General features: G+C 36.7%; 2 protein-coding genes across 20 annotated transcripts in view; one reads left to right on the forward strand and one right to left on the reverse strand.

Moving 5' to 3' along the window:
- Position 1: 1 nt before the first annotated feature.
- On the forward strand, positions 2-24,681 carry EIF3M (eukaryotic translation initiation factor 3 subunit M). 3 transcript variants are annotated; one of them, XM_077863500.1, is made up of 11 exons: positions 2-132; positions 2,808-2,940; positions 4,222-4,360; positions 4,503-4,626; positions 4,780-4,874; positions 16,687-16,770; positions 17,730-17,829; positions 18,433-18,514; positions 22,864-23,007; positions 23,973-24,033; positions 24,489-24,681. In XM_077863500.1, exons 1-11 carry the CDS (start codon positions 91-93, stop codon positions 24,607-24,609), a joined length of 1,125 nt encoding a protein of 374 aa, XP_077719626.1. In that variant the 5' UTR covers positions 2-90; the 3' UTR covers positions 24,610-24,681. The 3 variants fall into 3 exon arrangements, with proteins under 3 accessions (XP_077719626.1, XP_077719628.1, XP_077719627.1); XM_077863501.1 differs by lacking the exon at positions 2-132 and adding an exon at positions 322-505; XM_077863502.1 differs by lacking the exon at positions 2,808-2,940 and having other exon boundaries at positions 10-132.
- Positions 24,451-25,508, reverse strand: part of CCDC73 (coiled-coil domain containing 73) — a 138,136-nt gene continuing 137,078 nt past the window's right edge. For all 17 annotated transcript variants that reach the window (XM_077863484.1, XM_077863492.1, XM_077863489.1 and 14 more), the window contains one exon: positions 24,451-25,273. In XM_077863484.1, coding sequence (XP_077719610.1) covers positions 25,052-25,273 — 222 coding nt within the window. In that variant the 3' untranslated portion in view covers positions 24,451-25,051. The remainder of the gene's footprint in view (positions 25,274-25,508) is intronic.

Genomic DNA, 25,508 nt, shown 5'->3' on the forward strand with positions numbered 1-25,508 from the left:
CCTCCCCCCCGCCCGCGCGCGCTGCTGCCGCTCTCTTTCCGGTCGGCGTGGTTTTGCGAGCGGAGCGGTCGCCGCGCCCGGGTCTTCGCCATGAGCGTCCCGGCCTTCATCGACATCAGCGAGGAAGATCAGGTGGGCTCCCGGGCCGCGCGTGCCTCCGGCGGGGGGTGCGGTTAGGGGAGTCTCGAGGCTGTGAGCGGCCGAGCCTGGACCCCGCGAGCCCGCTCCGGGGCTGAGAGGCGCAGCTCACGCCGCCCTCGCGAGAGTAGGGAGGAGGCCGCGAGGCGAGGCGCTAAGGCCTGGCCTGGAGCCGCGTTAGCTCTCGGAGCGTGGGCTCGGGCGCCGGGCCCGCCGAGGTTTCGCGGCCGGCTTCCTGGTTGGCGTCGCTCTTCCAGGCCGTGTCACTCCTGGCGACACTACTTTCTGACTGACTGGGGATGGTGTCTGCTTCCGTCTCCCCAGTGCAGCCACATCCGGAGTGGGAGGTGGCGAATCTCCAGACGACGTAAGCAGTCCCAGGGAAAAATGATTTCGTATGGAAGACGAAATGGTTTTATTATATGATCCCACAGGCAGGGGTGACCCCCTTTTAAACGAACGAAGGCCCTAGAGTGAGGGTTCTGAAACCTGAAAAACAGAACGTCAGTTTCATCCTCATGCTTTGAGGCATACTCATGTGGTGAACCATCCTAGTATTTTTTTTTTTTTTGCAACTCCAACTAACATAAAAATTTGGTTTCCATAGAAGAAAACACCATTACTATTCGAAGATAACTCTTAGAATTACAGATGTTGATTTTTTTTTTTTTTTACCCCCCATGGTAGAAGGGCAGATCCTCAGCCCTGAAGAGTAGAGGAAGAAGGGGAAATGAAAGGGTGGGGGAGGGGATTAGGGGAGGAGATAAGGCTAGGAAAGGAGTTGAGCTCATTGGAAAGGAAAATGTGGAAGACCAGGGAAAAAAGCATATATGGTTATTAATGGAATCATGTTATCAACAAATTGGCTATTAGATTGCCTCAAAAAAGTAATTGATTTATTTTTTAAAAATATTTATTCATGATAGAGAGAGAGGCAGAGACACAGGCAGAGGGAGAAGCAGGCTCCATGCAGGGAGCCCAAGGTGGGACCCGAGCCCGGGACCTCAGGATCACTCCCTGGGCCAAAGGCAGGCACCAAACCGCTGAGCCACCCAGTGATCCCCTCAAAAGTGTTTGATTTAACATAAAGAAAGAACTTGTAGATGTAGGATGTTCTTGTCGTTGGCCTTATTTTAGTGTCATTTCTAGTTAGGTTATGCTCCTCTTGTAATATATCAGTTTGACACCAGCCATTCCTTTCAGGTGGATACGTGACTGCTTCAAAGTTTAACTTTGGTGAAATTCTGTGTTTGATTAGAGTAGGAAATGGGAGTTCAGAATTTTGTCTTTTCCTTTACTTGTCCTACTCCCACAACCACTTGTAGCCAGTGAAGCTGACCGATACAAACAAACTGTTGATTTAATGGTTCTTTTTTTTTTTTTTTAAGATTTTATTTATTTATTCATGAGAGGGGGAGAGAGAGAGGCAGAGACAGGCAGAGGGAGAAGCAGGCTCCATGCAGGGAGCCCGATGTGGGACTTGATCCCGGGACTCTAGGATCACACCCTGGGCTGAAGGCAGCGCTAAACCACTGAGCCACCTGGGCTGCCCCGATTTAATGGTTCTTGAAAAAGTTTGCTTTGTATCTACAAAGCAGAAGCTGAACAAATGCTTTTTTGGACCATATTATGTTTCCTGCATAGAAAAACATGTTCCCAGCAGTGTTTTTATGTTCTGACATGGTGACACTTGTTTCATGAAATCTTGTTTGTAATGCAACTCATAGGTGAAGTTATCTGCAAGGATAGCGCCATCAGGGCTACAGATTTAATGTACTTCTTGTAGGTAGCCAAACGTGTTTGTGGGTTTAGAAAATGTCATACTTGTGCATTTACTAATGGTATCCTTTCATCTCCCTGCTTAAGTTTTTCATATTACTATCTTAAATACCATCTACATTCATGTTTGGCTGCCATAAATACCAAGCCCTCAAAAGAGCACCTTACTAAATATATATATATGCATTAGACTAGAAAATGTCTGAATACCTATGTTCAGACCACAATACCTGTGCTACTGTAGTTATGTTTTTTTAGGTCCAAGGGTGCTTTCTGATCCAGATAGGTATTCTAAAAGACTAATTGCCAAGTAAATCCAATTTGAAAAGTATTGTATTCAAGACAACATTCAAAGGCATTTTTTTTATCTTTGTGTCCTCCCAAAATGCTTGTCTCAGATAGATTCTCAAACATTTTATTAACAAATAATTACCTTCTTGCCAAGGTAGTAGCAAATGTCTGTAGCTTTTTTAAGTAGCTCTATTATGTACACTTGAGAGCAAAAATATTTCATTTCTTTAAAACCAGTTGAATTTGCTAGGTCAGATTAATTTTCCAGCATACACAGCTCCCTCAGAAACGCTTTGGGATATATTAGAAGCTTTTGCTATGTACTGGAAGTTCAGCAGCATATAGGTGATATGAGAGAAATTCTAAAGGTGATCCATGTGGGCCATAGTGGGTTTCTGTAGTCACTTGGTCTTGTAGAGGAAAACCTGTGGCTTCTGTGGGGTGGTGATGGGGACTCAGGAGGAGAGGTACTTCAGCATGATAATTTAAAGTTGTTGTTAAGTGAAGTATTCTTATTTTGTAAAAAACAATGGTTTGAGATCTTGAATTTTGGCATTGTCCATTTTATAGATGTATAGCAATCTTATTTGATTCAACAGGCTGCTGAGCTTCGAGCTTATCTGAAATCTAAAGGAGCTGAAATTTCAGAAGAGAACTCAGAAGGTGGACTTCATGTAGATTTAGCTCAAATTATTGAGGCCTGTGATGTATGTCTGAAAGAAGACGATAAAGGTTTGTTTTTAATTTTTGTGTAATAACTTTTACTACTTATAAAGGACCTACTTCTCCCCCTGCCCCCGGTCCCCCAAGATTTTATTTATTCAAGGACCTGAGTGGCTCAGTGGATTAAGTTTCTGCCTTTGGCTTAGACCATGATCCCAAGGTCCTGGGATCAAGTCCCACATCAGGCTCCCTGCTCCTCAAGGAGCCTGCTTTTCCCTCGCCCTCTGCTGCTCCCCCTGTGTGTGCTCGCTCTCTTTGTCAAATAAATAAAATTTTTTGGGGGGGAAATTATTTATTTGAGAAAGAGAGAGAATGAGAGCACATGTGAGTGGAGGGGCGGGTCTCTCTTCTAGGACCCTGGATCATGACCTGGAAGGCAGATGCTTAACTGACTGAGCCACCCAGGTGCCCCATAAAGGACCTACTTTTAAATTTTTCTTGTAAATTATATTTGTTTTAGAACTGTTAAGCCTTGTTTTTAATTTAGCTTTGCACATGCTTGAGGTTACTCTTATCTGTTCTATCTGTGCATTAAACCTATTTTGAGAAAACCTTTTTTATGTCATGTTTTTTAAGCATTGTATTTATATACATTCAGTACTGATAATTCAGAATGAACTGAAGAAAAGTAAAGCTCTTTCCTTTTCATAGGTTTACATTAATATCAAATGGGATATAATTTCAGGTAATCTAAAAGATATTGAATTATTTGGCTGGTTCCCTGTTTATTGACATAAAATGGGAAATTTTGAAAATTGGGACTCATGTAAGGTTGAGATTGAATCTGTTATATAATTACTATCTTAGACTCAAAAAACAGTGACCCAGCCAGGAAGTTGACAACTTTCATTTCTCAGTAATTTTCTATTTATATGTAAAAGTTTTCTTCAGTTGGGAAAGCATTCTAACCTAAGACCTAACCAATAACTTCCAAATAATTGAATATCTTGCCAGTAAAAATTGAAATCACTTAATCTGTTTTACAGGTTGAAAACCAAATCTTAGATAATGGTTTTCCTTTTCTTTAATACAGTGTACAACAGTGCTTTCTGGATGTTAGCTATACAACATAATTGGTTTCATTTGAATTCATGTATAATATGTTTTTAGCATAATGCACATCATTGAAGGAAAAGGGTTCTCTGGAACTGTTTTATAGTAGCCAGCTTGTATCTTCCTAAAGTATCTTAAGTTTAATGGTCTTTGATATATTAAAACACTGGAAATACATACTTAATTGCACACTAGGTATATGATAGCATCACTATTGTGTTATCCATACATGTGTAGATGTTGAAAGTGTGATGAACAGCGTGGTATCCCTCCTGTTGATCCTGGAGCCGGACAAGCAAGAAGCTCTGATTGAAAGCCTATGTGAAAAACTGGTCAAATTTCGGGAAGGTGAACGCCCATCTTTGAGACTGCAGTTGTAAGTTAAGAACTGAAAGAGGCTCAGTTTTTCAAGAGGCTCTTTTTATATCGATGTCATTTAATGGTTGAAAGCAAGAATTCTGGGGCTTGACTGTCAGCTGTGGCTCTTACTAGTTTTGTGATGTTTCTTTGTTAATCAGGCTAAGCAACCTTTTCCATGGGATGGATAAGAATACTCCTGTAAGATATACAGTATATTGCAGCCTCATTAAAGTGGCAGCATCTTGTGGGGCCATCCAGTATATTCCAACTGAGCTGGATCAAGTGAGTTATTATGTGGAATACTTGTTCTGCTTATAAATGTAGGTTTATATTATAACTAAAATAGGAAATATGTATGTCCTAAATATTACCTCTTAAATGATGTAAGTATGTTCAGCTATGTCACTAAATTTCCTCCTTTTGTCAATCCTATAGGTTCGAAAATGGATTTCTGATTGGAACCTCACCACTGAAAAAAAACACACCCTTTTAAGGCTCCTTTATGAGGCACTTGTGGATTGTAAGAAAAGGTATTCAGAATTAATATACTACCTTAAAACTTAACAGGCAGTACAGGTAGTTGAGGCTGTTTAAAAACAAGTAGGGTAAGTGATTTTGCTCTATTTTGTTCTCCAAAGAATTGCTCTAAATGTATTTCTGTAACTTTCACCTACTAAGTTAAACATAACTGCAAAGTTTAAAATAGTTTTTCCCATCCTTAAACTTTTTCAAAAGCAAAACTTTTATTCTAAAAATGGTATAACTGTTAATCCAAAAGCTTTACGTAACTTAAAAGATTAAGTTATTTAATGATGCTTTGATGTCTTAGAATGGGGTAGTGCTACCACTTTTGTTTAACGATAGTTAGGATCTATCAATCATAGTTTCCACAAAGGCTCTTTTATTAACAGTACTCCCAAAATTAAATTTTGCAGTAGACTCTACTAACTGAATACCTATTGGGCTTCTACAAGGTTTTAGGTTTCTAAGGCTTGTAATTCAGCCTAGCAAACTTCATGCCCCAAATACTTATTCTATATAACCAGTTTTAGGATGCTTACTAAGTGATAGGTTTGGCTTAGTTTTCAGAACCGGATAGTCTTACCCTTTTTTGACCTAGCTTTTCTATTTCTCTTTTCATGTAGTGATTAAATACTTGTAAAAAACAGTAAATAGTCTTCCCTTTAGTTTTATTACTGCACAATTTTTATACTGGCTTTTAATGCTGGGTATTTAATGTATTAGGGTCAGCAAGGTTAATATGTTTCTGTTAAGTAATGTAAACTTTTTGCAACTACTTAAATTTAACAATATAAGGGGAAATTTTTCTTGTGAAAGTTGGAATGTTTTATCCTAAGAGAAGAGAAGCAGGGGATCTTGCATTAATAGCTGTTTCATTCTGATCAGCGGTTACTGTCTGTTCATGTTAGCAGACTAATGACAGCATTCTAGCCAGTAAAGTTTTAAGAATAAATAGTTTAGGGCAGCCCAGGTGGGTCAGCGGTTTAGCGCCGCCTTCAGCCCAGGGCGACACCCTGGAAACCAGGATTGAGTCCCACATCAGGCTCCCTGCGAGGAGCCTGCTCACTCCCTATGCCTGTGTCTGCATCTTTTTCTCTCTGTATACACACTCTTGTGAATAAATAAATAAACTCTTAAAAAAAAAAAAGAATAGTTTATAACAGAGGCCATTTCAAATGGAGAGAGCATTAAAAGCTGTTAGAGAAAGAATCCTTATTTTCATTCACACTTCAAATGGGCAATCTGTGGAGCCAGATCACTGAGATTCAAGTCTTGGCTTTCCTACTTGTATGACAATAAATTACTTACCATCTCTGTAACTCAGTTTCCAATTTCACAGTGGAAATAATAGTACTTAGTTCATAGGGTTGCTGAAAAACAAGATAATATTCATATACTTTTTAACACAGTGGCTTCATTATTGAGATAGCACTCAGTCAGATTTGGATGTTCTCACTATCTTCATTTTTCTTTTTTTTTTTTTTAAGATTTTATTTATTTACTCATAAAAGACAGAGAGAGAGATGTTCTCACTATCTTCATTTTTCTTTTTCTTTTTTTTTTTTTTTAAGATTTTATTTATTTACTCATAAAAGACAGGGGGGGGGGTGGGGCAGAGACGCAGGCAGAGGGAAAAGCAGGCCCCATGCAGGGAGCCCGATGCGAGACTCGATCCCAGGACCCCAGGATCATGCCCTGGGCTGAAGGCAGGTGCTAAACCGCTGAGCCACCCAGGAATCCCTTCTTCATTTTTCAAGCTAACTTTTAAAAGTTAGTCTTTTTTTCTGATAGAGTAAGAGTTTTTAGGTTTCTCTCTGAATGTCTATTGTTTATCAGAGATGACTACTCACTGGATGATTTCTCTAATTGCTGTTTAGTAGGTTCTCTGTCTGCTATATGTAAAAGACAAATGACTAATGTTCTAAGGAATTCCAAATCTAATTTTTAGAGAAATGGAAATAGAACATCAGTAGCCATCTATACTCTTACTGGACATGTCCTAATATTAACGTACTAGAAAATACCTGCAGCATTTGTCACAGATGATCACCTTTTTCCTTCTTGAAACACTTTTCTTCAGTTGGTTTTTGGGGCCTCCTTCTCTTCCCCTCTTTTATTGAAGTGTAGTTGACATACAGTATATTAATTTCAGGTGTACAACATAGTGATTCTACATTTATCTACAAGGGGCACCTCTCTCGATTATTCTCTTTTTTATAGATTTATTTATTTATTTATTGAGAGAGAGCGTGCATGAGTGAGAGTAGGGGGTGGGCAGAAGAAGACAGTCTTCAAACAGACTCCCCACTGAGCATGGAGCCTGATGTGGGACTCCATCTCAAGACCCATGAGATCATGACCTGAGCCAAAACCAAGAGTCAGATGTTTAATCAAGTCAGTCAGATGCCCATCGATTCTTTTCTTCATTCACAGCTTCTTTGTGGGTTCCTTCTTCTCTCAACATTAGGATGACTTATTCCTGGGACTTTCTCTGCTCAGTTTTATTCATTCCTGATACATGTTTGTTTGTTTTTTGCTGTGAGTTTGGGTGAGGCTGAGTACCAAATGCAGGACAGTTTTTTATATTGCTAAGTTGTTAAAGTTTAGTATGAGATACTTCACATCCCTGTCCTCACCTACTAAAATGCCAGTGGTGCTTCCCAGTTACGAGAACAGCTACAACAGCTCTCATGCACTTGCAAATGTTCTGGAGGGCACATGGTTTAGAGCCACTGCTACCTAAGTGCACTCATTCAGTCATGTGCCTTTAAATACTGTTTATATGCTAGTGATTTTCACATTTATGTCCTGTATTTCTCCTCTGAATTCCAATTATCTATATTCAATCATGTGCCTTTAAATACTGTTTATATGCTAGTGATTTTCACATTTAGGTCGTGTATTTCTCCTCTGAATTCCAAGTATCTATTCCTTTTTAACATCTCCATTTAGATACTCAAAAGACATCTCAACATCTGCAAAAGTGAGCCATTGATTTTTCTTTCTTAATCTGTTTTACTTTCTCCAACTCAGGAGATGCCATTTCTTTGCTTCCATTTGCTCAAAACTCAAAGCTGGGATTCCTTTATGATTCCTCCATATCTTAATCCAATATCAAATCCTGTCAGCTCTGACAAATCTGAAGTCAGTCTGACTTCTTACCACTACCATTGCTGTCTTGTGGTCTAAGGTACCATTATTTCTTATTTAGATTTTTTAAGTAGCCTCTTAAATGTCCCTTTTGGGGTCTTGTCCCCCCTATAGCCTGTTTTAGTACAGCTGCCAGAAAGTTTTGTTTAATATGGAAGATCAGATTATGTTTCTCTTCTGTTACTCTTCTATTCAGAACCCCCCGTGGCTTCATTGGGAATAAAAGGCAAAGCTAGCTCCAGAGTCTAATCCTTCAAATCTGTTCCCTTGTTATTTCATCAGGAAGGTCTTTGTCTGTCTGTATATGTGACAATATTCCCTCCTACACCCTTGCATTGTTTTTTCTTTCTCTCATCCCTATTTCATTATTTCCCCCTTGCACTTCTTACTAACAGACTTAATTATATTTTAATGTTTAGTGTCTGTCCCTGCTAGAATGTAAATTTCCTAAGGGTAGGGACTTTAATTCATTAGTGTCTAATGTATGGTAGGCACTCTGTATTTGTTGGATGAATATTTCCAAAATATGTTAAAGAAGCAGAGATGTGAAAAAGCACATGAAGTGGTAGTTTATGGAACTAGAGTACATGCCCTTCCCAAAGGCTTTTTAGATTAAAAAATGTTGAAACACCTGTCAAGTATAAGATCCCTGGCTTTTTCCCCGATTTCTGTTTTGGAAATTAGTTTCCAGTATTTGAGTGTTGTTCTTTGATTTCCGTGAACAGATATAGTCCACTGGTCACTATAATTTGTTTTCCTTGACCTCTCAGCGCCATGTGACCATGATACCTATTCATAGAAACTTCTCTTGACTTCGGTGACACTACTCCTTGCTTTTCTCCAGTGTCTTCGGCAGTTGATTCTCAGACACCTTTGTAAATTATTCTTTCTTTGCTCCATTAAATACCTCTATTAAATCAAGATTGTGTCCTGGGCAGGACCCTTTTTCTCACTCTCTCTGCCTGGGTCATCACATCTGTTCCTATGGCTTCGTCATCTACTCTGTGGACATCCATGTCTTTAACTCATGCTTCTCTTCTGTGTGTGGATTTTTATATTCAGCGTCTTTCAACGTTTTTCTGAGTGTTTCCACTGAGACACAGCTGCCTCAAACTCAATGTGACCGTAAAGAATTTGTCATTTTCTCTCTCTAAATTAGTCTCTGTTCCTTAGCGAGACATCTTGAGGTGTAATCTTCTATTTTCTCCTGTCTGCAATCGTAATGATTTTGTGAAATACAAGTTTCAGCACATTTTTCTTTAGGACATACTAAAAAATCCATAGCATGTAAGACCTTTCTTACATGGGTTCCTACCTACTAAGGTAGCATGGGCTTGGTGAATGTAGTGATAATCATGCCATTTTTGTATGGTATGTTGACAAACTACAGAAACTTTGCTTTGTTTAATGGATATTTCTTCCCTCCATTTCCCCCCAATACATAAACCCTTCTTCTTGCTTATCACACCTGAGAGTTAGTAAACCTGTGTCTGCTACAAAAGCACCCTGGTCTTTCCCAATCTGAACCAGGGGCTAGCACCTTTTTGTGTGGTCCACGAGCTAAAAATGGCTTTTACAATTTTAAATGGTTAAGAAAGAAAATCAAAGGGAGAATAGTATATCATGGCATGTGAACAGTATATGAAATGCAAATGTCCATCTCCATAGGATTTTGTTGGAACATAGCCATTCTTATTTATGTATTGTCTGTGGTTGTTTTTGCCAAGACTAGAGTAGTTGCATCAGAGTCTGTATGGCCTACAAAGCCTAAAATATTTACTGTCTGACCCTTCACAGAAAGTTTGCCTACCCCTGATTTAGACTGTTTACATTTAACTTCGTTTCTCTGCCTAAAACACTACTCTCATGTTGAGGTTAGGTACCTCTCTTCTCCAGCCTTCTTTTATCATGGCACATAACAAACACCCTTTATTTTTATTTTATTATATTTTTTAAGATTTATTTATTTATTTATTCATGAGAGAGAGAGAGGGAGAAAGAGGCAGAGACATAGGCAGAGGGAGAAGCAGGCTCCATGCAGGGAGCCTGACATGGGACTCCATCCTGGGTCTCCAGGATCAGGCCCTGGGCTGAAGGCGGCGCTAAACCGCTGAGCCACCCAGGCTGCCCCATAACCCTTTATGAAGAGGTTTGTGAGGTTGTACCCACAGTGAAGGCTAGAAACCTGATCTGTCAACCTGGATGAATAAACGATACCCACCCTAAGGAAGTAGAAGAGGATGGCTATTTCATTTAAATATTAAATTTCTGTCACACAACTGATTTAAATTTTAAATTTTAAGATTCGGTTTTTGCCCAATACACATAAAATGTAATTTTCTTTCCTGCCTCTGGATTAAAATTCTGAGATTCACCTTGCCCTTTTATTTTTTTTATTATTATTTTTAAAATATTTTATTTCTTTATTCATGAGAGACACCGAGAGAGAGGCAGAGGCACAGGCAGAGGGAGAAGCAGGCTCCCCACAAGGAGCCCAATGTGGGACTCTGGTCCTGGACCCCCCGGATCATGCCCTGAGCCAAAGGCAGATGGTCAACCACTGAGCCACCCAGGCATCCCATCACCTTGCCCTTTTAGTAAGAATGCTTCTATCTGTGGTGCTTGATTATTTTACTTACATTGGTGCTTGATGAGTTCAAATCGAACAGCATTTTTTGAGCCCTTATTATATGTCAGATACCGTGCACTTTAAATGGATTCTTTTATCTGACTTTTGTGGATTCAGAGTTCTTTAGCTGGATGATATATTAGGTTGAAGTATACTGTGGCTGCTAAAACTGGAAAATTAAGTGCACATGTACTTGTAGAGAATCATAGGATAATTAACTGAGTAAAACAGATTTTCATTAAAATTTTCTTTTGATTCTTATATCACTGTATTTAAGATGCTGATTACCACTTAGCCATGTCTGTGTTTACATTGGGTTTTGTTTTGGTTTGTTTTGTTTTTAAGATTGACTGATTTGTTTTGGGGGGTGGGGTAGGAGGGAGAGAGAATCCCAGGCTGACTCCATGACTGGCTCTGCACTGGGCATGGAGCCTGTTACAGGGCTTGATTCCATAACCCCAAAATCACAACCTGAGCTAAAACCAAATCAGTTGCTCAACTGACTCTACCACCCAGGCACCCTTACATTTGTATATTTTAATAAACCTTTAGTTTGTAGGAAGTTGTAAAATACCGTTTAGTTTTTTTAAATAAGTGCTATAGCTCCTACTGATTTTACCCAAGTTGAATCCAGATATTGGGGGCGGGCGGGGTGTTTAGCGGGGGAGAAAGATTTTTCCTAAAAAGCTAAGCTTTCTATAACTGTCCGAAGATTCATCGATTTAAAGGAAGAAATAAAAGGTGAAGCTAAACGTTTTCTAAGACTTCAAATTGAATGAATGCATTTTGTGCTTCTCACTGCAATTAAAATCAATCATCTGTATAATCTTAAGAAGAATACAATCGGAAGGGTATTTTTAGTAGTAATTTAAATATATGCTGTTGGCCCAACTTCACCCATGTTGTTCTAATAATTCCTAGGACACAAAACTTTTTTCCCCTTCTAAGGCCTCTGTACTTGGTCTTTCCTTTTACCCAGCCTTCCACCACCAACACTTGTGATCAATTATTTTGCCTTCTTTAGGTTTCATCTTCCTTCATTCCTTCAAAGAGAGACTTTCCCTGTGTAGTTTCCTGTCTCTGCTTCTGTTACTCCTTTACATCACCATTTATTTCCTTCATGGCACTTGTGGGTTTTTTTTTTTTTTTAATCACTTTATTTTTTCATTGTAAGTATACTCTTTAATCCCCCTGCCCTGTTTCACCCATCTCACCACCCACCTCCCATCTGGTAACAGTTTATTCTTTGTAGTTAAGAGTTTGTTTCTTAGTTTGTCTCTTTTCCTATGCTCATTTGTTTTGTTTCTTAAATTCCACATATGAATGAAATTATAAGGTATTTTGTCTTTCTCTGATTTATTTTGCTTAGTATTTAGTTCTATCCATGTTGTTGCAAATGGCGAGTTTTTTTTTTCTTTTTTATGGCTGAATAATACTCTGTTGTGTATGTGTATGTATTTTCTTTAACCATTCATCGGTCAGTGGTCACTTGGGCTGCTTCCATATCTTCGCTATTGTAAATAATGCTGCTGTAAACAGAGGAGTGCATGTATCCCTTTGAATTGGTGTTTCTGTATTCTTTGAGTAAATACCCAATACTGTGATTGCTGGATCATGGGATAGTTCTGTTTTCAGCCTTTTGAGGAACCTCCATACTGTTTTCCACAGTGGCTGTACTAGTTTGCATTTCCATCAGCAGTGCACAGGGGTTCCTTTTTCTTCACATTCTTGTTAACACTTACTGTTTCTCGTATTTTTTATTTTAACCATTCTGACAGATGGAACATCTCATTGTAGTCTTGATTTTCATTTCTCTTGACGATGAGGGAGTTGAGCATCTTTTCATGTGTTTTTTGGACATCACCCATTTTTTAATTGGATTGTTTTTTGGGTGTTGAGTTGTATCAGTTCTTTATATGTGTTTTGGATACTAACTCTTTATTGAATATGTCATTTGCAGATATCTTGTATATTCCATAGGTTGTCTTTTAGTTTTGTTGATTGTTTTCTTTGCTGTGCAGAGGCGTTTTAGTTTGATGTAGTTGAATAGTTCATTTTTGCTTGTTTCCCTTTCCTTGGGAGACATCTAAAAAAATGTTGCTACAGTCAGCGTCAGGGGAATTACTGCCAGTGGTATCCCTCCAAGATTTTTATGGTTTCAGGTCTCACATTTAGATCTTTAATATATTTTGAATTTATATTTGTGTATGGTCCAGTTTCTTTTGCATGTAGCTGTCCGGTTTTCCCAACGCCATTTGTTTTTCACTGTTGGATATTCTTTCCTCTTGTGTTGAAGATTAATCGACCATATAATTGTGGGTTTAGGGATCCCTGGGTGGCACAGCGGTTTAGCTCCCGCCTTTGGCCCAGGGCGCCATCCTGGAGGCCTGGGATCGAATCCCACGTCGGGCTCCCGGTGCGTGGAGCCTGCTTCTCCCTCTGCCTGTGTCTCTGCCTCTCTCTCTCTCTGTGTGACTATCATAAATAAAATCTTTAAAAAAACAAAAACAAAAACAAACAAATTAAATAATTGTGGATTTATTCTGGGTTTTCTGTTCCATTGATCTATGTGTCTTATTTTTATGCCAGTACTGTGTACTATTTTATTTTTTTAGTATCCTATATTTTAATTACTATCTCTTCGTAAAAATATAACTTGGGCAGCCTGGGTGGCTCTGTGATTTTAGCACTGCCTTCAGCCCAGGGCGTGATCCTGGAGACCTGGGATCGAGTCCCACGTCAGGCTCCCTGCATGGAGCCTGCTTCACTCTCTGCCCCCCCCCCCCCCTCTCTCTCTCTCTGTCTCATGAATAAATAAATAAAATCTTAAAAAAAAATTTTTGAAATCTGGAATACTACACTTCAGTTTTTTATTTTTCAAGATTGCTTTGGTTATTTGAAGTTTTTTGTGGTTCCATACAAATTTTAGAATTGTTTGTTCTAGTTCTGTAAAAAATGCTGTTAATGTTTTGATACGGATTGCATTAAATGTGTAGGTTGCTTTGGCTAGTATAGACATTTTAACAGTATTTGTTCTTCCAACCTATGAGCCTGTGATGTTTTTCCATTTCTTTGCATCATTGTGAATTTCTTTTATCAGTGTTTTATAGTTCTCAGAGTATAGGTCTTTTACCTCTTTGGGTAAGTTTATTCCTAGTTATTTTATTGTTTTGTGTAATTGTAAATGAAGTTTTAATTTCTCTTTCTGTTGCATCATTATTAGTATATAGGAATACAGATTTCTGTACATTAATTTTGTATCCTCTGGCTTTACTGAATTCATTGATCAGTTCTGGTAGTTTTTTTGGTAGTGTCTTTCAGGTTTTCTGTATAGATAGTATTATGTCATCTGCAAATAATGAGAGTTTTACTTTTTCCTTACCAATTTGGATGCCTTTTGCTATGGCTAGGACTTTAGTACTCTTGAATAAAAGTGGTGAGAGTGGACAGCCTTGTCTTGTTCCTGGCCTTAGGAGAGAGGCTCTCAGTTTTTCACCATTGTGTATTTTGTTGGCTATGGGTTTTCCATGTAAGACCTTGATCATGTTGAAGTATGTTCCCTCTAGATCTGCTTTGCAGAGGGTTTTATCACAAATAGATGTTGTACTTTGTCAAATGCTTTTTCCGCATCTATTGAAATGATCATGTGGTCCTTACCTTTCTTTTATTGGTGTGATATATCATACTTATTGATTTGCAAATATTGAACCACTCTTGCATCCCTGGAATAAATCCCATTTGATTGTGGAGTATGATTTTTTTAAAGTATTGTTGGATTCTGTGTGCTAATATTTTGTTGAGGATTTTTGCATCTATATTCATGAAAGATGTTGTCCTGTAGTTCTCTTTTTATGTGATATCTTTATGTGGTTTGGGTATCAAGCCTCATAGAGTGATTTTGGAAGTTTTCCTTTTCTATTTTTTTGAATTCCTTGAGAAGAATAGGTATTAACTCTAAATGCTCATTAGAACTTGCCTGTGAAGCCATCTGGTCCTAAACTTTGGTTCTTTGGGAGTTTTTAATTACTAGTTCAATTTCATTACTGGTAATTGGTCTGTTCCAATTTTCTGCTGTAGTTTTGGTGGGTTATTTGTTTCTGGGAATTTACCTATTCCAAGTTGTTCAATTTCTTGGTATATAGATTTTCATAATATTTCTGTTAAAATTGTTTGTTTCTGTAGTATTTTTTTTCCTCTTAGTGATTTTATTTGGGCCCCCCCCCCTTTTTTGGATGTATCTTGCTAGAGGTTTATCAATTTTGTTCATCTTTTCAGAGAACCAGCTCCTGGTTTCATTGATCTGTTCTGGGTGTTTGGTTTAAGTTTCTGTATCATTTCTTTCTGATCTTATTTATTATTTCCTTCCTTTTGCTGGATTTGGATATTATTTTTTTTTTCTAGTTCCTTTAGGTGTAAGGTTGGGTTGTTTATTTGAGATTTTATTTTATTTTATTTATTTTATTTATTTTATTTATTTTATTTTATTTATTTTATTTTATTTTATTTTATTTTTTTTATTTATTTTATTTTATTTTATTTTAATTTATGATAGGCACACAGTGAGAGAGAGAGAGAGAGGCAGAGACATAGGCAGAGGGAAAAGCAGGCTCCATGCACCGGGAGCCCGACGTGGGATTTGATCCCGGGTCTCCAGGATCGCGCCCTGGGCCAAAGGCAGGCGCTAAACCGCAGCGCCACCCAGGGATCCCATGAGATTTTCTTACTTCTTGATAAATCTGTATTGCTATAAACTTCCCTCTTATTACCACTTTTGCTGCATCCCAAAGATTTGGGACCATTGTGTTTTCATTTTCTCTGGTTTCCATGTAGTTTTTTATTTCTTTGATTTCTTGGTTGACAAATTTCATTGTTTAAGAACATGTTATTTAACCTCCATATATTTGTGCTCTTCCCAGATTTTTTTGTTACGGTTGATTTTTTTTTTCCCCCCTTACGGTTGATTTCTAGTTTCATAGCATTATGGTCAGAAAAAAATGCATGGTATGACTTTGGTTTTTGTTTTTGTTTTTTTAATTTGTTCAGACTTGTTTTGTGGCCTATTCTGTGATCTATTATGGAGAATGTTTTTGGCACTTGAAAAGAATGTGTTTTTTGTTTTAGGATAGAATGTTCTAAATATGTCTGTTAAATCTATGTGGTTCAGTGTGTCATTCAAAGCCAGTGTTTCCTTGCTGATTTTCTTTTTGGATAATCTGTCCATTGATGTCAATGGGGTGTTGAAGCCCCCTACTATTATTGTATTACTATTATTTCTTTTATATTTGTTATTAACTGTTTTATGTATTTGGGTACTCCCATGTTAGGTGCATATATATTTACAATTGTTAATCCTCTTGTTGAATTGTCCTGTTTACGGTTATATAGTGTCCTAGTCTCTTGCTAACAGATTTTGTTTTTAACTCTGTTTTGTCCAATATAAGAATTGCTACCTAGGCTTTCTTTTGACATCCATTTGTATGTTAAATGTGTCTCTATCCCCTCACTCTTAGGTTACAAGGCATCTCTTGGTTTGAAATGAGTCTCTTGTAGACAGCATGTAGATAGATGAGTCTTGTGTTTTTTTAATCCACTCAGTCACCCTATGTCTTGATTGGAGTGGTTAGTCTATTTAACATTCAAAGTAATTTTTGATAGGTAAGTATTTATTACCAGTATGTTATTTATTTTGTGGTTGTTTCTATAGATTTTCTCTGATCATTTTCTTGCTCTTTTTCATGGTTTGTTGGCTTTTAGAAAATGATATACTTGAATTCTTTATTCTTGATGTATCTATTTTTTGCACATCTGTTAGTGCTTTTTTATTTCTGGTTACCATCATGGCGCTTACTTGTTATTTTTCATTAGTTGTTGGGCTTTCCTCCTAGAAGGAAAGTTCCATGATTTTTCTCAGAGTGGGACCGTGTCTCTTGGTCACCATTGTATGTATTATCAGCATAGTGCTTGGCACTTAGTTAATATTTTTGAGTGAATGAATGACAGTAATGATGTCCTGAAATTCCTAAAGCAGTATTTCTTTTTAGTGATGCTGCCTCAAAAGTCATGGTAGAGTTGCTAGGAAGTTACACAGAGGACAACGCTTCCCAGGCTCGAGTTGATGCCCACAGGTAATATTAATAAGCCTGCTGTTTGGATGGGGTGCCTGCAGTGTGGAGGCTGAGTGAGCTACAGTAGAAATCCTGTTTGCATCTCCCAGGGGACCAGAGCAGTTTGAAATTATGGGCTCTGGGGGGTTCCAATGTAGATACTAAAATTCAGGATTTGTTATTGGAATAACCATAGATTGGATATGGAAGAGCCACATGGTATTTTCTCCTTAGGGTATTGCTGGTTTGGGTGTGATAATTCCAACCTGAGAAGTAGAACCTAGTATCAGGTTGATTTTACCTTAATGTTAAGCTATGAGGATGAGGAAAAGTTGGTGGCATCATGAAAGTTAGCCCATTGCTAATGAGAATAACGGCTTCAGACAATCTAGGCCAACTTTGTGGCAATAGTAATGGAATCAGTTTTTTAAATCTGAAATGGAAATGATGACTTCTTTATTGGGTATGGCTTCACAGGGAGCTATACGATAGGTGTTGCTATATAAAGCATAGTTTGTGAGAAAGATCTCTAACTCTGAAGTAAGACTGCCTACATTCAAATACTCCACCACTTAATTAGTACTTATTGGGGAAGTTCTTTCAGAGCCTGTTATCATCATTGATAAAATGGACGTGATAATACTGTATATCAGAGTGTTGTAAGGATTGAGTGAGGCACTTACCTAGTGTCTGGCATATGAGAAAATGCTGCTGCTGTTTTATTCACTCTGATTATTTTGATCGTGCTTTCTCTCCAGCTTTTTAAAATCTACTTTATTATTTTATTTTATTAAAACAGATGTACCTGATAAATAGATTTATTGGCTTGTTTTAATTTCAGTCCTGTGGCTTTTTTTATGCTGTGTATATTGAACTCGTAGATATTTAACTGAGTTAAATATATTTTGCAATCTGTAAAAGTTGGTGAAAAGTTCCTGAATCTCAGGACTCTAAGCTTGTATTTTTGTCTTTTAATTAAGGTGTATTGTACGAGCATTGAAAGATCCAAATGCATTTCTCTTTGACCATCTTCTCACTTTAAAACCAGTCAAATTTTTGGAAGGCGAGCTTATTCATGATGTAAGTACTTTATCTAAATGTGGAAAATGTTCTCTTTTCCTAAATGTAAAATACTGAAGCAGAACTCTTTCTTTGTATTCATGAACATGACTGTTAGATCTGGAAAGAGAATCGTTTATTCTTTTTATGTCAGTAACAGAATGAAATTTAGGACCAGCTTTTTTTCCCAATCATTGAATGTACCTATTCTTTCTCCCTTTCCTTTATCTACTTGCTGGGCTGTTATGAACTTATATGATAAGCAAATTTCTTTTTATATGTAGTGTCAGCTAACCCTCGTTAGGAAGATAAAACTGATATTTAAAAACACATGAACATACTTTTCGAGTACAAGTATAAAATACATTTTGTATTAGTTTCCATTTGTACTGTGCTGTTACCACTGTCTTTTCAGGGTAGATCATTTAGTATTTACTGATTCTTCATCTGAATGAGTCTTAATGAAAGCAAATGGTTTAGATGGTAATTTGATCAAACAGATTTATATTTCTGCACTAAAAGAAGCATAGAGAGTTTTATTGCTGAGAGTTAATGTCTTAAAAATGTCTTGAGTATAAATCTAGATTCTTTATTGAATATTGTATCTTTATTTTCTATCTGTAGCTTTTAACCATTTTTGTGAGTGCTAAACTGGCATCATATGTCAAGTTTTATCAGAATAATAAAGACTTCATTGATTCACTTGGTAAGTTTTGGGAGTTTATTTTTTGTTGGGGTATAAAGAAAGATGGGAACATGCTATTCTAGAACTCTCTTGTACTGTAAGATCCAGCAAATAAGACTGGCCTTTTGTGTAGATTACCCTAACCAGTGGTGTATGCTAGAACAGCAACAAAAGAGGCCGTTTAAAAGATTATTCATAATGAATTGGGAATGAGAAACCAAGAGGTTGTAGGAGGTAGCATTTGTGGTGGAAAGAGCATGAAACTTGGAGTTAGAAAACTTGAGCCTTTTTTCCCCTCTCTCTGTAAGAGCTTGTTGGACTTCAAGCCCTCCTACCAGGTTCTACTAGACCGTGCTTCTTTGAGGTGAAATTCTAGCAGGAAGCAGATACAGATAAAAACACTTCCATTGATATGTATGTGGGTTTTGGTTTTTTTTTTTAAAGATTTTATCTATTTATTCACAAGAGACATAGGCAGAGGGAGAAGCAGGCTCCCTGCGGGGAGCCCAATGTGGGGACTCGATCCCAGGACCCTGGGATTCCACCCTGAGCCGAAGGCAGAAGCTCAACCACTAAACCACCCAGGTGTCCTGATACATATGTTTTTTTTTTTTTTTTTTTTTTTTAAGGTTTTATTTATTTTTTTATTTTTTTTATTTATGATAGTCACAGAGAGAGAGAGAGAGGCAGAGACACCGGCAGAGGGAGAAGCAGGCTCCATGCACCGGGAGCCCGATGTGGGACTCGATCCCGGGTCTCCAGGATCGCGCCCTGGGCCAAAGGCAGGCGCCAAACCGCTGCGCCACCCAGGGATCCCCTGATACATATGTTTTTAAATTGTGGAATGGAGGGTGGAGCAGAAGAGCACTCTAAGGATCACTATTACTTTGATCATAATGGTGACTTTCAGAAGTACTCATTTTAATAGCTGACAAAATTTGATGACTAAGATACTTTATTATTTAAAATAAAACCGTAAAATTCCTTACATTTTTGGTGCTTTTTAAAAAAGATAGTTACATAATTGAAACAATTTTTTTTCTTTGTAATATATTTTATGCTTGGTGCACAACCCTTCCCCAAAATTAACAAATTCTAGAAGTATATGTATTGTTAAGCAGATCTAAGTGAGGCTGTAGATGGAATTAGAAATGGCGTTACATGATGGGAGAAACTTTCTTTACTACGATTTGTTGAAGACAGCATAGTCAGTCTTAGTTTTATATGATTTTAATCTTTGAATTTTCTTTGTAGAGCATGAGAGTTCAGTGTTTGCCAAACTGAATTTAATCTTACCCTCACTGAGCAAATTCCACATATATATTCAGTATTTAATTTACTTCTGGAGCATGTTTTTAAGATACTAAAATTACAAGGAGAAAAGTTAGAAAATCTTTAGTTGAACAGATTTAAATTGTTCTAAAGCTACCAGTTTTTTGAGCGTGAAGTCAACTATGAAACTAAGGTGCTTTGTTTTTCTACTAGGCAATGATGAAAATATCTTAGAGGTTGGTTATGTTTTCTGTGTTAATATTGAATTGTTAGCCTCCTGGTTTGAGATAAAGATGAAGAATACATTTATAATCTATTTTGATTATACTATTAGTCCTCAATTTGGCAGTCATTAATTCCTGTCAGCTGTATATTTTGTGCTGCCATTGGAATTGGGGAAGATTGAATTATTCTGAACATAATAAGGCATTTGAAATACACCAAGATAAAGTAGATGCAAGTGTATTTGTGTAGAATGCTTTGCCAGGTGCACTAGACCCAGAAAACCACATTCTGTCCCAGTTAATTTGTTTTGTGGCATGAAGCTATGTGATGGAATGTTAATGTCAGCAACCTCTTTATTTACGCACCAAGGAAAAAGGAGTAGTAATTAACACTTTGACACTCCCCCATTGATGTGTAATTGACTGTTTCAAAGGAGCACTGGTTCATAAGCTATTGCATGCATTAAAATTACGTTTTCTATATTGCAGCATTTTAAGACAGGGGTCAGTGACAATGCAGAAATTGTTCAATGATGCACATTTTTTTATTACTGCATTAAGGTTTTGACATATTAGTAATGAATAAATGTTTCCATAAAATTAGATTTTTTTATAACTTTAAAATTGAAATATGACACAGAACACTGTGACTTCCTCTTTGAAGGTAATGTTCTAGTTTCATGAAACAAAGCATAGCTTTCTACAAGTCTTTAACTCATACTTCACTGGCTTAATAGTTTTGATTTTGAGAATGAGTTCTAACCACAGGTTTCCTCATGTAACACAGATAATGGTCCTACATAATTCATTCTAGAAGTAATCTTCATTTCTCTGATAAATTCTTAAATTTATGGTAAGCTTGTAACTACACAAAGAGTAGCAGTAAAGAAGTATTTTTAACGGTATCAGAAACTTTAGGAATGACTATCAGTTTATCATACTAAAAGAATTGTATATGCCCAGAGAACTGGAATGTAAGGAATTTTCTTGTATTTGAAAATATTGAGGAAAAATGTTCAGTAGTTATTCTCTGTGATAGAAAAAACCTATTTCTAGTTCATGGTGCCACCCAGAAGTCCAATTCCCTTTTTTGCCTTTAGTTTCTTGAACATATATGCAATTAAGCTATGTTTTATTAGAAATTTGTAAAAGATGGTTTGGGCAAAACATCTTACTAAATATGTGTATTTTTTATTTTACATGTGTTAGTAACATTTATTACAACTAAAAGTCTGGTTCAAATGCTCAGATTCTACAGGTGGCATCAGTTTATCAAAACACTTTGTTTTATTAACACTGACAACTTGGGCCAACAGTAAGCATTATCCTGTGTCAACTGAATTGCCCTAACATGTCTACATGTAATCTGGTGTTATACAGTTGCTACCTTCTTGCTTCAGAAAGTTAATCAGCATCTAATTTGCATTTGTTAATTAGGGTTAATGTGCACTAATTGATTTTTTGATGCTTGTAGATTTCCATTAAACCCGGTTAGCAGAACTTACTTGGATACCTCATTCATTTGAGTTATGATGATCATGTTTTTGTTGAATCTGTGCCAAATAGAAGGCCTGCATCATAATTACAGCTAATTAACAGATGATTATGTCCTGTATTAATGGGCTTCCCTTGTCTTCTGCTAATATATGTTATAAATTTCAAGTTTATTTATGGAGTGCTTAGAACTTTTTTAACAATAGAAACTTGAGGCTCTTAATTATTAGAGGGTACGTGATTGATCATTTGCTCAGTTTACATAATTTGAAATATTAGAGAAAAGGAGCGTGTAATTTAGATTAATTTTAGAAATCTGTTTATATATAATTAATAAGTTAGCATCAAATCAAGTATATATGATACCTGTGTTATAATTCACTTTCCACTTAAGAACTGGTAATTTGGGTATTAAGGACTTGTAAATATTTATTTGTATTACTAGTAATTTATCTTGTAAGTAAATGCTGTTTTGAGGCCTAGTACTGCCACTCTGACATATAAGACATTGATTTTTATTTATTTATTTAACGATTTCATTCATTTTATTTTTTAAGATTTTATTTATTTATTCATGAGAGAGAGAGAGAGAGGCAGAGACACAGGCAGAGGGAGAAGCAGGCTCCATGCAGGGAGCCCGATGTGGAACTCGATCCCAGGACTCCAGGATCAGGCCCTGGGCTGAAGGCGGTGCTAAACCGCTGAGCCACCCAGGGATCCCTATATATAAGACATTTAATCTCTTTGCTCTTCAGTTTTCTTGATTTTAAAATGAAAGAATCAGGACTAAGTAAATTAAGTTTCCTTTTGGGTCTCACAATTGTGATCTGAATAATCGTAACTGCATGTTTCACTAGAAATTTTAAGACAAAATATTGTTTGTACAGTTTTCTGTGACCTGAAGGGAAATGGAATGTTTTTATAACTGAATGTATATGAAAATATTTTAAGGCTTTGTGTCTACTAGTAATACACAAAACAAAAAGTATTAAGGAGTCTTGTGTTTAAATGGAAAGCAAATAGTAAAAATAAACTTAATTACAAAAAAAGTTTTTATAAAATGAACTTTGTACATTTTATCTCCTAAAATGTGTAACTGTAAAAAATGTAAAATGTCCAGAATGTTTAGAGTTTAAAAAATAATCACTTTATAAGCCCGTTCTTAACTTTGAACCCGTGACCTGTGGTCCTGTAGTAGTAAAGAAAAATAATTGTAATGTTTCATAACTTGGTTATGGGATTAGTTTATGGTTTGCAAATATAAGTAGCTTTGTCAAAATTACTCTGTAAATGCTCGGTGACTTTTGACACAAGAGCTGTAATTGTGCAGATCTTTAACTGCTATGGATGTTCATCAGGCTTTACCGTTGTGTTATTCAGGTCTATTACATGAACAGAATATGGCAAAAATGAGACTGCTTACTTTCATGGGAATGGCAGTGGAAAATAAAGAAATTTCTTTTGACACAATGCAGCAAGAACTTCAGATTGGAGCCGATGATGTTGAAGCATTTGTTATTGATGGTAAGGCAATTAGAACATTTTCATTTTTTCCCTAGAATTTCTCTTTTACCTTGTGGAATATAAGATTTTTGTATCTTGGGGCACCTGGCTGGCTCAGTCAGAGCATTCAACTCCTGATCCTCAGGGTCATGAGTTACAGCCCCACATTTGGCATGGAGCCTACTTCTCAACAAAAAAAGATTTTGTATCTTGAAACTGAGTCATATCCTAACAAAGCTAGGTTCTCTTGCAGCAGATGTGTATGTTTAGATTTGCAGATTATATTTGTAGTAGAATGAAAATTCAATGGAAATACAAAGGCCTTTATGGTGTACCATAGTGGTTAAGAGCCTAGGTTTTAGTATCAGACCTGGGTTTGAGGTTTGAGGGCCAGGTCTTCCTCTGTGAAATCAGAATGTAGGAGTTAATAATGTAATTGTGAGGATTAAATGAACTAATGCAGGTAAAGCACGTAAGCCCAATGCCTGGCACATACTCTGTAAATACTAATCATTATCAGTTTTTTCCATTGGCTAGAAATAGGACCTTTCCCAACAATTGCATTATAAAATGATTTTAACTGTTACTCACATTTTTTTCTGGGCTTAAGTTTGAAAGTTGGAGAAATTGTACAATCAAGATTAATAAAACGTATAGAACTATTGACATGGTTTCTTTTTAATGGTCTAAGTCTCAAACTGTCCTATAAAGGAGTAATATCTTATTAGGAACTTAGTATTTCCCCCCCCTATGCAGTTGTAAGGGAGAACACTTAGAATAGACTTGCCTAGCAAGTATAGGACAAATGTGTGACCTTCTTCTTGGTTCCATCATGTTGCTGTGCTTGTTATTAGATACAAAAAGCCAATTTATAAAATCATGTTTGAGAATTGTAAAGTTTTATTGTGGTTTACTTAGTTTTATATCTTAGCTGTTTTTCTTGGGAATTTTCCATATAATGTATCATGTAAAACATCTTTTTTCAGCAGTAAGAACTAAAATGGTCTACTGCAAAATTGATCAGACCCAGAGGAAAGTAGTTGTCAGGTAAGACACTTAAGACTTTGCAGTATTTTGTAGAACAATTTAGTTTGTTCCGATTATTTCACTTAAATGTTTAGAGAACCAAGGTGGTGTTCTTATCAGTTGACTGTAGTTAAATAGTTGCTATTTATCATAATTTTATTAAAGTTCAGACTGAATGTGATTAGCTTATTTAATGAAAGAGTCCTATTTTCCAGCACATTTCATTTAATGGCTCAGCATTGGCTAGAATACTAATGACTTTTGTGTCTGGTTTATGTAGTTCAGGAAAACAGAAGGAAGTAGGATCAATATGATAAAGATTTTTTTTTAATAATTTAGAATTGTAAGAGAATTAGAAGCTTATGTCTTTCATGTATATTTAACTAGATACAAGTGTGTAGTATTGTAAAAAAAAAAAAATGCCAAAAGGATAAGAAGTTGACTAATAACTTTGTTTTTAATTTTTCAATTTTTAGTCATAGTACACATCGGACATTTGGAAAACAGCAGTGGCAGCAACTGTATGACACACTAAATGCCTGGAAACAAAACTTGAACAAAGTGAAAAACAGCCTTTTGAGTCTTTCTGATACATGAATTTTTATGCTATATAAAATTTGGTTCTTTTTGGAAGAAATCTAAATCATAGTAAAACAAACTAAAATTTGACTACAGTCTGGACATTTATTGTCTTAAGTCACGAATTTCGGAGGATACAAAGTAATGTTACAAAGGGTCACTCATATAATACATAAGTTGTGTTCTGCAAGGAAAGGGGTTGAAAGTGCGGAAAGAGCTTTGATGAAAGGATATATGGAACAAAAGCAAACTTAATTAAGGGGAATTGGCTGCTAACGGCAATCTCAGCTATCTTAAGTGAGCATTTGTAAAAGCATAATAGTAGTAATTCCATCACATCAAAAGAAACTGGAAAACCGAGTATAACTAAAGTTTTGGTGTAACATTTTTGTTCTAGTCAAAACCTTATTGATATTTCAGTTACATCAGTTCACCACTGAAAGCATTCATCAACATTCCTTTAATCTGTCATTTCTTCCAACATGTCTTCTGCTTTTCTTTTCTTAGGTTGGTTGTCATTTTCTAAGCTTAGGGACTTTTCGATTTCATTAATTTGATTTGTTACCAGGCTCTGCCAGTCATCCTCCTCAGTAGAGGATGCAGCCAGGGCAGCAGCATCTTTAGTCCTGGTTGCCTGAGAATGGCTTTGTAGCAGAGCTGATTCCAGAGGCTTTATTTTCACCTAGGAAAGACCAAACCTGTTTTGCTTACCATTGAAATGACTCGGTTTTTAAAGTCACCATTAAGAGTTAAAAGAAAATTTATGAATATGTGATAAAACCATCATTTTTCTTGACTGATTTTCAACAACTACCTTAATTTGGCCGAAGAAAAAATGAAATGTGAATCTGGAGGCTTGTGTGTATGTAGTAGCTCCTAGAGATCCCTAATAGAGCCTAGGGATACCATGAACATTT

Source organism: Canis aureus, chromosome 21, assembly GCF_053574225.1.
Source record: "Canis aureus isolate CA01 chromosome 21, VMU_Caureus_v.1.0, whole genome shotgun sequence".
Taxonomy (NCBI): Eukaryota; Metazoa; Chordata; class Mammalia; order Carnivora; family Canidae; genus Canis; species Canis aureus.